This window comes from Primulina tabacum, chromosome 16 (genome assembly GCF_025594145.1).
Source record: "Primulina tabacum isolate GXHZ01 chromosome 16, ASM2559414v2, whole genome shotgun sequence".
NCBI classification, from domain to species: Eukaryota; Viridiplantae; Streptophyta; class Magnoliopsida; order Lamiales; family Gesneriaceae; genus Primulina; species Primulina tabacum.
The window spans coordinates 32,478,453-32,491,573 of NC_134565.1; the positions used below are offsets into that span (position 1 = coordinate 32,478,453).

Genomic DNA, 13,121 nt, shown 5'->3' on the forward strand with positions numbered 1-13,121 from the left:
CCCGGGTCCCTTCTAACGGTCTTATTCCTGATTTCAGGCTCGGGGCAATCTCGAAACCTGCGTCTGGACTAGTAACACCCGGTCCCTTCTAACGGTCTTATTCGTGATTTCAGGCTCGGGACAATCTCGAAACCTGCGTCTGGACTAGTAACACTTGCTGGAATCGGACCCTAAATTTCTCGTGAGTATCATGAACAATGTTGACTCGTTTTATAAATAAAGATACGTGAAATCATCTTAAAAAAAATGTATTATATATTTATATGATTTTTATTTAAATTTCCATAATGAGATATATTTCGACAAAAAAAAATTATATGTTCTAAAACAAATGTTGGTACCACCACGTGGTTGATATAAGTTATGTCATATTTAAGGTTTGCACTTTTAAATTCCTCTTTTGAAAAATAAATATCGAAATAGGCTTCAATTGTCATCGTCATCCCCGCCGACAGCCATGTTACTCTTATTAATTAATTGAACAAGTTTTTTTATGAGATAATATAATAAATATTTATTCATGATGATCAATTATGTTTTTATAATTAAAAATAAAAATAATAAATTTGATATAAAAAATAATATTTTTCATGAATGATTTAATAGAATATTTGTTTATTAAAATTGATTTGTAATGTCGACCTACAGGAGTTTTGTGTAACTAATAAATACATCCTAATTAAGGCACAGTTTGAAGTCTCACGTAATTAATCACTTGATAATTTATCTTATCATATCTCATGTTTATTTGGTCCTACTATTTATTCATTTACTAATTATTTATCTTAAATCAATCAAATCATTGAATTAAAATTATAATATTATACTTAATAAATAATATTATAAATAATTTATTAAATATTAAAAATAAAAAATCAAAATCTATCGTCTTATCTCAAAATATATCAATCAAATTATTATATATCAAATCAAATAAAAAAATATAATTTCTGTAGCAAAATTATCGCATTTTGAATAATGCATGATAGTACATAATAAATTTACAAATGATGTTCTTAACACTAAACTAATAAAGTTCGTAGGTCAAACATTACGTTGCTTTTGGTGTCCACTCACTTTCTACATGCAACGCATTAATTTGTTAGTTTCATCATAAATCATTTTCACAATTTTTTTAAAATCATAATTTTAAATATACAAAAACTCTTATAAACCGTCTCACGTATCATTTTTGTGAGATGAATATCTAATCCGACTCGGTTCATAAAAATGTATTGCTTTTATTTGTAAATATAAACTAGATTAACTCGTCTCACGAATATAAATTTGTGATACTTTTGACTTACATTTTTTTCACTTACTCTTTTAAATATATATCTATTATTATATTTTCTAAAATAAATATAATGGATTAGTTGACATCATCTTCTTCTCTTAGCCCTATCCACTAAGGGTGATATATTTAATGTAGGAGATTTATTGATTTTTAATGACTTTCAGTAGATTTTAAAACTCTAAAAGTATTCAATTAAAACTTTTTCATACTCTATAAAAGTCTAGTGATATTCAAAATAAACTTTCATATAGTTTTAAAAAGTCAATTGATATTCAATATTGACTTTTAAAAACTCTATAAAAATCTAAAGATATTCAAATTTCCAATAAACTTTTAATAACTTCATGAAATTCATTAACATACAAACATTAAAGTTTAATGTACAAATATAAAATGTCAAAAATTGCATTTAGTTCAAACCAAAAATTTGGATCGATTTTTAAAACTTCTATCAATCAGCGCCATCAAATCAGTCATTGGGGTGAAGAGAGGAGGGCAGCCAGCGCCATCAAATCAGTCATTTCGAGTTAATCCCTTTTACGAACCCATACTAAAAATTTCACTAATTTTTCTGATTTTAGAATAAATGGAAGATGGGAGTATCTGGTTCCAAAAGTGAATTAAATGGTGCTGATTATAATGCCTAGTCGATGCCTCAAGCAAATAATTTTAGAGATTCTTTAATTCTAGTGAATATCGAGCATATTTTAAATTATTTCAATTAAATTTAAATCTCAATTTTTTTTTATTCATCACTCGAATATCTATTACTATAATATTCATTTAAAAATCTAACAATTCGGTGAAGTCATTTTTCTAATGATACTACAAAATTGCAAATGCAATCTTTATTTTTAATTAATTTACAATTTGGTTGATATAGATTTTATTAAAAAAATTAGAAAGAAAACTGCTTTGATTTTTTTAAAAAACTATTTATTATGAGGATAAAATTTTAAATTACTAAAAATATTAATTAATATAATATTTCACGTGTCGATAAACCAAGCTGCCACAGTTGTCCTTCCACACGAGGGACACTCCAGACAGAAGAGAGAAACCGTGGCAGCTCCGACCCGACCCGTCTCTCTCGCGTGTCAATTCTGACAGAATCCGGGGGCAATTTGGTCTCCCGAAAAATCACGAGATTTGACCAAGCTGTCCTATAACTCCACGCATTTGCTTTTTCTTCAACTACCCCACCCTTCCCATTTTGCATCTTTTTGGGTTTTTTGGGGTATATTCTTTCTTCACAATTTTCTGGTTTTTTTTTTTTTTTTTTTGGGTTTGCAGTATAAAAAATCTTGAAGTGAGTGGTCACAAATGTGAATTCTTACGTCGTCTTTGATTTGTATATATACGTTTACTTATTCGGAGTTCGCTGGATTTTGAAGCCATTTCTCTGTCTTCTGCAAATGGATTAGTTCTTTATGGGTGATTGATTTGTCCCGTAAATCCAAGGTGAATCCTTTACATTATCATTCAATATTGGTTTTCTTTTGCATGCTTGTTTTGTTGGGATGTAAAGATTTTTTTTTTGTTTTCGTAATTCTCAAGCTATCGTTTTATGATGGTGGTTTGGGACTGGGGGACCTCTGTGGCGGTTTCAATTAGTTGAAATTGAGTGGAGTTTTTTGGGTTTTATTTTGGAATTTTGATAAACGCATGGAGTTTTGATGTTTAGATCGTCTTAAACGCAGAGATTAGTCAATTGGGTTTTAAGATTTCGTCGTTTTACTAGGAATAATTAGGGTCATTTTTATCGGATCGTGATTTTAAATCCAAAAATATTTGTTAGGGCTGGTATTCGAGGTTGTAACGCTCAATCGTGTCTTCTGGATGGGCTTTGCTTGATGCATTATATTTCTTGTCAATGTTCAATTTGATTTAATTTCTCTACAAAACTTGGAAGACAACTTCTTGACAGTGGTTTATTTTTTTTAAAGGGCGACGAGTATTGGCTGTTGATCAAATTACAAGTCCTTATTTAGTAATATATTTCCATGGAGGATTTGGTTGTGTCTCCATGCCAGAAGCAGACCACACATGCTTCTCGAAGAAATTCATTTTACAAGGATCTTTTGCTTGTTGCTCGAGAAGGTTCCGTCTCTGATTTAGATTTGGCTTTGTCCTTGCTGAAGAAAAATGGTGGAAATGTAAATGCAAGAAACTCATTTGGTCTCACACCTCTTCATATTGCAACTTGGAGGAATCACATACCTATAGTTAGAAGGCTGCTTGAAGCTGGGGCAGACCCTAATGCTAGGGTACATTTTTCTCTCCGATATTATATTATTTTCTATTCTACTCACTTTAAAGTCCGGTGCACGCCAAGTTATTCTTAGATGCGTCATATGTAGTTGTGGGTTTTTTGATCTCAGTCAACATGAGCAGGTCTTTTTTCTCTAATCTTCGAAGTATTTATTTGTTTTTCTTTTTTATTCCGTAATTGCCTTGAGTCGAGGCACTGGGTAATCAGAATAGATTTAATTATGAAGACACATCTATATAGATTGGAGCAAGGAGAATGAAATTGTAGTTCCCTGTTGCCGAAAATAAAGAGCTTTATAACAATCAAAATGAGGAAGATTAGTTCAACGATTTAATGTTTTCTCAAATTAATTCACTTTCTTGCGTAGTCCATTAGCTTGTCAGCAGTGGGCGATCATTATAATTCAATAAATGGGAACTGTGTTTATTTTAATGATCATTTACTTGTGGAGTTGGATTGTTACTATTATCTAAAATGAGAGTGGTCCCTAGTCAGGACGGGGAATCAGGGTGGAGTAGCCTTCACAGAGCTTTACATTTTGGCCATCTAGCAGTTGCATGCGTTCTCCTTCAATTTGGTGCCTCTTTTACATTGGAGGACTCAAAATCCCGGATACCTGTTGATCTCCTATCTGGGCCTGTAATTCAGGCTGTTGGGAGTGAGAACAATTCAAGTATGTCAATTGAAAAAATGAAATTCTTATTTTGTTTTGATCATCACTTAGGATGACTTATTCTACTTTTTCAGTTGCTACCGAGGTTTTCAGCTGGGGCAGTGGTGTTAATTATCAACTTGGAACTGGAAATGCACACATTCAGAAATTGCCATGCAAAGTTGATTCACTTCATGAGTCATTCATCAAATTGATTTCTGCAGCAAAATTTCACAGCGTAGCAGTTAGCTCCTGTGGGGAAGTCTACACCTGGGGATTTGGAAGGGGTGGCCGACTTGGCCATCCTGACTTTGACATACATAGGTGGGTGGAAATCAGTGTGGCGTTGCCACTCTTCTACTGAAAATTTTAATTATCATGGAGAACTTGGTAAACCCTTGTGTGCTGCTGAGAAATCTGAAAATATTTTGTATGATTACTCTTATTTATCCTACTGGATTTTGCTTCCGTTATGTCAATATTTGAACTTCTTGTCATTAAGAACTGTGGGGTTAGTGTTTCTTTCATTTCTATATTTATCGGTGTATTTTGTGATTTCTTATATAGAAAAAGAACTTCGGGGATTACGTGTATGATGTTTTCTTTTCATGATCCTAACATACACCTGAGTTTCTTTTCTTCGCTTGGTTTAACTGAACAATGGGGAGGATTGAACTGAATGTTTCTTGAACTTTCAATGAGATTAACTGTATGTCATGTCATTTTGCAGTGGGCAAGCTGCAGTTATCACTCCTCGTCAAGTGACTTCAGGTTTAGGCGCACGTCGGGTCAAGGCTATTGCTGCAGCTAAGCATCATAATGTTGTTGCTACAGAGGGTGGAGAAGTATTTACTTGGGGTTCTAATAGAGGTAAATTAATCCATGGATGTCGTGATCTTGGTGTCCTTGTGTTTTAATTCAAAATATTCGTGTTTTTCTCTTTAGGAGAGGCTGGATTGAAAATAGACTAGTTGTAACCACATGGATTTTCAGTTTATTTTAGATAGAGAGTAGAGTTACTGGGGGTTGGGGAATAACATGACCGATTAGCATTTATAATCATCACCATTCATCTTGTTTTACCGATTTGACCTATTCCTATGAAAATTTTCAGAGGGACAACTTGGCTATACTTCTGTTGACACCCAGCCCACACCTCGAAGGGTAAGTTCTTTGAAGGCACGAATAGTTGCTGTTGCAGCTGCTAACAAACACACTGTCGTAGTTTCGGAGGCTGGTGAAATTTATACATGGGGTTGCAATAAAGAGGGCCAGCTTGGTTATGGCACCTCTAACTCAGCATCAAATTACACTCCCAGGGTGGTTGAGTACTTGAAAGGAAAATCTTTTAGTCGTGTTGCTGCAGCCAAGTATCATTCTATTGCCTTAGGATCTGATGGAGAGGTATGGAAATGTGATTTAACTACTTCACTAAGTCTCTAGGAAATATGAATTTTTCTTAAAGGGAGAGGTTTTAATAATTTGGCTCATCTTTGATGGTTGGCAGGTGTTCACTTGGGGACATCGACTTGTCACTCCAAGACGTGTAGTCATTGCTAGAAGTATAAAAAAAGTTGGAAATACCATACTTAAATTCCATCGCAAGGAACGCCTCAATGTGGTTGACATATCTGCTGGAGTGGCACACAGTGTAGCTCTAACAGATGACGGTGCATTGTTTTATTGGAAATCATCTGATCCCGATCTTCGTTGCCAGCAGGTTTTTGTTTATATATGCGCGTGTGTTTGTGTTATTGGATTTTCTCCTAAATGAGGCACTTGATAGTTTTTTTATAATTTTTTGTTGCGTAGCTTCATTCACTATGTGGGAAAAGTATTGTCAGTGTTTCTTCTGGGAAATACTGGACTGCTGCTGTTACCATTACTGGTGATGTTTATATGTGGGATAGTAAGAAGGCAAAAGATGAACCACCCGCTCCAACTCGAATGCATGGGGTGAAAAAGGCAACTTCTGTTTCGGTTGGAGAGACACATTTATTGTTAATTAACTCACTCTATCATCCAGGCTATCCTCCTAGTACTGCTGACAGTGCAGAGGAGCTAAAGGTCAAGGATGAATCTCATGAATTGTGTGAAAATTTCATGTTTGATGATTTAGAGTTCGAGGACATATGCTCAAATGTCCAGAAGGATTCTGTGAGCACAGGCCTGACAGATCATAGAAACTTCTCTGAGAAAAGAGGTGTACCTACGTTGAAAAGTCTTTGTGAGAAAATGGCAGCAGAACATTTGGTGGAGCCTCGAAATGCTATACAACTCCTAGAAATTGCAGATTCACTTGAAGCAAATGATCTTCGGAAATATTGTCAGGCATGTTTTCAAACCTTATTTACTGTTCATGGCCCTTGATAAAATGACATTTTTTTTTCAGTAAAACTGGTAGTCTTATTTTTTTTCAGTAAAACTGGTAGTTTTTTTTTATGTGGTACTTTACTCGAGACCACAGGCTTTACTTGAAGTTGTCTATGGCTGCAGTCTCAGTTTTGTCTTAAGAATAATTTTTGTATCACTGTTATAGCCTTACCACTGAGATAATTGGGTATCAAATGATGAATGCGTGCAACACCTCTAGATAATGTGTTGACTGTCGTCCCAATAAAAAGGATCATGTGATTCTTCACTGAATTGCCTATCTTATTTGTCTGCTGTAGAAATTTGTTTTGGTTTGCTAGTGATTCTTAAATTCTTCTTATTTATTTAACACGTACAAAACTTACTGCAGGAAATCGCAATTTGCAACCTTGATTACATTCTTACCTTGTCAGCACAATCTTTTGTAAGCACTTCATTAGATGTTTTAGTAGATCTTGAGAAACTTTTAGATATTAAGTCATCAGAACCTTGGAGTTATCGCCGGCTTCCTACCGCGACTGCTACGTTTCCAGCCATTTTAGACTGTGAAGAAGAGGATCGTGAGAGTGAAGTTTTTCGTACACGTGATGATGGTTCAAAGAGATCGCTGACTTTCATGAAAGATGGAGCTCAGAGATCAGAAGGCTTTCTGCATGCCTTTGATGACGCAAAAGACGGCATCCCCAAACAAATAAGAGCTTTGAGGAAAAAGCTGCAGCAGATTGAGCTGCTAGAAGAGAAGCAATCCAAGGGTCATCTTCTCGATGATCAGCAGATAGCAAAGCTTCTGAAGAGGTCAGCTTTGGAAAGTTCCCTTGCCGAGCTTGGTGAACCAATCGAAACAGTGCAGTCGAAAGATTGTTCATCTATTTCTATTGATGAAAAAGGAAGTAAGAGAGGGGAGGTATCTAGAAAGCAAAGAAGAAAGAACAAGCACAAGACATCACAGAAGGAAGAAGAGGCTAGCAACGTCGTAAATAATCTCAACTCAGGCCTTGAAATAGGTTTCTTGGATGTTGAGGCTCCACAAGATGCCAATGGGGTGCGTACAAGTATTTTTAAAAACTTCATCATCATTTTGGTGTCAATGGCTCTAATGAGCATTTATTCACGGTCTCTTGATTCTTACTTTTTCTGATTTTTTAAAATCGCTGCACTTTTTTTTTATGATCTTGGGTTAAGATTTATATGTGGTGAAATGGGTAAAAGGGCTTCTGGGCAACTAAATTTTAGAACTTCTGACTTTCGGAAACTACTAGTTTATCACAAGATTTCATTAATGTTGAGCTCATTGCCAATAGAGTTTACTTTATTTTTTAGTCTAGTGTTAAAACGGTCTCACGAGGTCACTGTTTCTTTAGCATACTTAATTCTTAATTGTTCTTCAAATTTGTTTTGAAATATATTAGTTTTCAACCTATAGGAGAAAGATGTAGATTCTGAAAGTGCCATGCCAAGCCAAGACCCCAAGGAAATTCTTTCCAGTGATAAGAAAGCAATTAGAGACCGGGCCAAGGATAAAATTGCTACATCTGCATCATCCAAGAAGAAAAGCCGAAGAGGCGGGCTCTCTATGTTTTTGAGTGGTGCCCTTGACGACACACCAAAAAGCACCCCTCCTCCTGTGATTGCCAAAAGTGAAGGGCCAGCATGGGGTGGCGCTAAAATCTCAAAGGGTCTAGCCTCGCTACGTGAGATACAAGATGAGCAGCAGATCAAAACTAATGAGATACAGGATGAGCAGATCAAAACTAATGAGACTAAGGGTACACAACAGATAGAAGAGCTTTCTGATAACATTATTATAAAAGGGAAACTTCAATTTAGTTCTTTTGTGCCTTCCTCTCCGATACCTATGGTCCCTCCTCAGAAAGCACAGGTGCCTACTGCCGAAAAAGATACACCTCCTTGGGCTGCATCTGGTACTCCACCTTCTCTTTCCCGTCCCTCTCTCAGAAATATCCAGTTGCAGCAGGTATGCTTCCTCTCTTTGTCGTCAAGTTCTCTATTTGAATTTCTTTGCATGGTTGAGTGATGCTTGTATGATTTTCTTGCGGGCCAACCTGAATTCTAAACTTGTCAAAGATTGCTGAAACCTTTTTTCGAGATTCTTCCTCGTAACAATTTTCATGTGCTAGTACCTTATGATTTCTGCAGGGAAAACAACAGAACATTTCTCATAGTCCAAAGACTAGAGCCACTGGTTTTTCCGTAATGACAGGCCAGGGATCACCATCGGAGAATAGCGGCGTGAACCGCTGGTTCAAGCCAGAAACTGAGACACCCTCTAATATTCGTTCGATTCAGATCGAAGAAAAGGCTATGAAAGACCTCAAGCGATTTTACAGTAGTGTGAAGATCGTAAAGAATCAGTCATAGCAGGACAAGGGGTAACTTTATTTCCTTCTTTTCTTCCCTTGTTTAGGTATCATTCTTCTGTAAATTTACTTGTACAGATAGTTTCTTAATTTTTTTATTCTAAATCATCTTCACCATGATCATAATCTATCAGTATAATATGCATTTCTTGCATGACCTATGGTTCCAAAAATTAGAAACTTAAATTGTCAGAAATGATATTTTTCTATCAAGTTTTATCATGTAGCTCCTACATAATCTACTCAGACATCTTTTAACGTTTGATTTTTTAAAATAAAATTGTATGTTTTTTGTGGATCGTGCACATGTGGCATTGGAGCGAAGATTAAATCTACAATTATTAATTATATTGTGTGATTTGATAGTGATGTTAAAAAAAAATCAGAGGGCTTTTTATAGATTTTTTTGAAAATAATACAGAGCTTGAACAATCCCTCAATCATCCCGGCCCCGTACATGCGACGTAGGCTGTTTCTTTCTTTTTAATTTATCCTTTTGAAGTTACATACATGATACATAGAATGTTTCATATAATTAATGTTTTTTTGTATAATATCTAGAATATATAATATGGTTAAAATTAAAAATATTTTACTTATACTTTTATAAATTTAACGGGTACGTAGGCAGATTATTATAATTTAATATCATTTTACAACAATTGCTAATTTTGATTCAGACTAAAATAAATTAGTCATACTTATACAAATGTAAAAGGTATAAATTTTAGAAATTTGAGTGAACAGAAACTGAATCAGGCAGGCGAACTTCTCAATCACATTTTGGATCGGTTCTAAAATCAACCGAACAAAAAAAAAATTGATCGGTTTTTAAATCGACCTAATCAGAAAAGTGTTTTAGTTTGAAGTTTGTATAAATAAAAATCATATTGAACCTAATCGATCTTGTAAAATAAAAATCTTACTGAACCAAATCGATCTTGTAGATATAAAAATTATATAATATATTTTGTTAGAGAAATTCAAGAGAACTATAGTTTGTTATAATCGATTTTATTTGTATTTTAAATTTGTTTCTTTTTCTTTACTAGCATTTCATTTTGAGAATTTATAATTTTTATTTATAATAATTTGTATTGTCATTTTATTATATATTACGTTATTAAATGTTTTGATGTTAGTACTTACATTGTTATTTGTTTATTTTTTTAAATATAGAATCGATAGTGTGTGGATACAAACAAAGTCTCGTATTGAAAATACGTGAAGAAAATAATGAGTTTATAAGATGGAAAAATATTTCCGAGATCTTTTAGATAAAGTTCAAAAACAAATCCATGATGACTTAGATTCAAAATAAACAATATCACATCAGTTTAGAGTTATCTGAGTTTCATTATACAACAAGTGATATAAAAGCCAGATTTAGATTGAGCCACCCACAAACAAAGGAGGGGGGATCCCAATAATTCCGTGATACACTGAAAATACACATGAAAGATCATATGAATAAATAAGATGAAAAGATATCTCCCAATAAATCTGTGACATATTAGAAATACACTAGAAATAAATAAGATGAAAAGATATCTCCCAATAAATCTGTGACATATTAGAAATACAAGAGAAATATAAAGTGTAAATAAGATGAAAATATAACTTCATTCATACGAGCTTTTTGGGTGAAGTTCCAAAACCAAATTCATGATGGCTTAAGCTCAAAATGGACATTATTATACCAAGTTAACAATATTATACCATCATTGAGATACATGGGTTCAATTGCATAACAGGATAATCAAAATAATTCACTTGAAAAAAAAAATCAGACAATCAAACTGAGAATCTAGGTTTGGTTTGATTTGTTTGTTTTAATTAACGATTTAGTTTTGTTTGTTATTTGGCAAAATCGATAGGTTCGGGTTTTATGAAAAACCGAACTATTCTGCATTGGCTCACTCTAAATAGATAAGAAATATTTTAAAAACTTTGATAATTAATTTTTAAAAAGCAAAGCTATGAGATACGTGGATTTTTGTAAATTAGGATTTTCGATAATTTTCACCAATGAATAAATTAGGAACACTAACACTGCTGCATGATTTACAATGATCAAATATAATTATTTCAAAAAAAAAAAAAATGATAATTTCACGAATGAAAAAAGGGACACTAAACCTAGAAAACACGATTTATATACATACAAAAACAATGACTACGTTATTAATTAGTAATACAAGAATAATGAGACTTTTTTCTTGTTTGTTTGCTCATGTTTTATAAGCTTTTTTGATTTTCTCATTTATTTATCGACTGCAATAAATAAATATTTTCTCAACTCAAAATAGTTTCACAAGAAATCGGACATGACCGGTCGGTTGGCCGGCCGGCCGGATTGAATCCGGTTCCCAAAAAAGGTTTTCGAAACTTACCCGTCGATTTATATTCGTTTAGACGACAAAAAATAATTATTTCTACAATGTATTGTCTTGTACATAATCTTGTTCACTGATGAAATCGACATATACATAAGAAATAACACAGAAGGACATCATATTCAGTACCATTGCAAAAGTAGGAGACATAACTGGTCAAAATCATGTTAATAAAGATGGCATATTGGCATTACTTCTCTTTTCCACTGCCCAATTAAATATATATAATCTGAATGTACAAGTATTTATTAGTGTGTATGTGATTTGATTTGATTTGATTTGATTTGAGCAAGTGAAAGAACGATGGAAGTCCAAAAGGGAGAACAAAGAGGAACAGAGAGATTAGAAATGTTGTGGAATTGAGGAAGCTCAATGTAAAGTTGAAGGTTAGAGACATATATTTGTATATAGATATATATATATATCAAAGCTAAATGCTCGACTTGATTCTTTCGATTGGATAGATGTAACATCAACTCTACATTTTCATGATCAAATGCATTACATACAATCATATAAATTACAGAAACTTGACTAGAAAGATCATTGAAAACAAACTGATATAAAGAACTAACTAAATTTTAGGCATGCCGACATTTGAATATGTTAAAGTTCGTCGTCATATATGGACCTCAAATTAAAGAATAACAAATCGAGCTCGAGTCGCGAACTACCAAAACTAACCAAGATCTTAATTTTTCAAAAAATTGATTTACAAAAACTAGCCAAACAAAATTATTATTGGATTGATTAGATTAAATTAAATTAAATTTTAGCACGAGATACCCCACCCACAAAACAAACATATAACTCGAGTATAGTAGCATGCGAAAAAGCGAAAACAAACAAAGAGTCCATATAAAGCGAGAGAATAAGGCAAAGACCAAAACTCCAAAACCCCATCAGCCTTTCATTATTCTAAGCATCAAATGTCCTGTCTTATCATGTGCTTCAACATCCCACCCATTAATTTCCTTTTATATATATATATATATATATATATATATATGATTCTTGCTTCATTTTCTGTGTAGTACTTTATTATTTCTTTTGTTCCTCCCTAATCTCCCCCACTCTCAGGTTCCTTATAAGATTTAATGACATAGCTGCTACTATATCATATATGCTGTGGAGTTGAATTGTTTGTAGGGTTTTCTTCACTTCTTCGATCCATTGATTGCTCAATCGTGAACAAGGGAGAGGAATAAGGAAAGGGTGTGTTTGGAATGGAGACTGCTCCAAGATCTTTACTTCTCTTCATGTGTGATATATGATAGAGTACGCTGAATGATCTCGGACCAGGCTTCATTCCTTACTCTCCAATTTCCTCGCTCGAACATGCATATACTTAGTTCTTCATCTTAGGACAGGTAAAATATACTTCCCTTTTCTGGTTTAGAGTTATGTTTTAGTGATGATGATTTCGTTTTAAGGGTTTTGAGATTGTTGCATTCCTCGTATATTCTTGTCAACATTTCTATATATCTTGTAGCTAAAGCTAGTTTACCTAGGCTCTGAAGGATGCTTGATTTAGTTTTTCCGTGTTTGTCTTGCCAATATATGCTGCGCCTACACAAAAATATGAAATGTGAAGTCCTTGGATATATAAACCTATGAGATAGATATATCAAATAACAATCGCTTCAATCAAGAAAAAGTTCAAATTTTTATGTATATAGTTTCTTTTGGAAAATCTAAAGTCTCATTTGTGGTTCCTTGATGAAAGAAAAATTGAATCCAGCCATGATAAACA

General features: G+C 33.6%; 1 protein-coding gene across 1 annotated transcript; it reads left to right on the forward strand.

Moving 5' to 3' along the window:
* Window positions 1-2,489: 2,489 nt before the first annotated feature.
* Window positions 2,490-9,089, forward strand: LOC142528663 (uncharacterized). Its single transcript, XM_075633752.1, has 11 exons — window positions 2,490-2,758; window positions 3,244-3,564; window positions 4,065-4,242; window positions 4,317-4,545; window positions 4,952-5,091; window positions 5,336-5,625; window positions 5,729-5,941; window positions 6,034-6,552; window positions 6,965-7,636; window positions 8,018-8,569; window positions 8,752-9,089. Exons 2-11 carry the CDS (start codon window positions 3,301-3,303, stop codon window positions 8,971-8,973), a joined length of 3,279 nt encoding a protein of 1,092 aa, XP_075489867.1. The 5' UTR covers window positions 2,490-2,758; window positions 3,244-3,300; the 3' UTR covers window positions 8,974-9,089.
* Window positions 9,090-13,121: the final 4,032 nt, after the last annotated feature.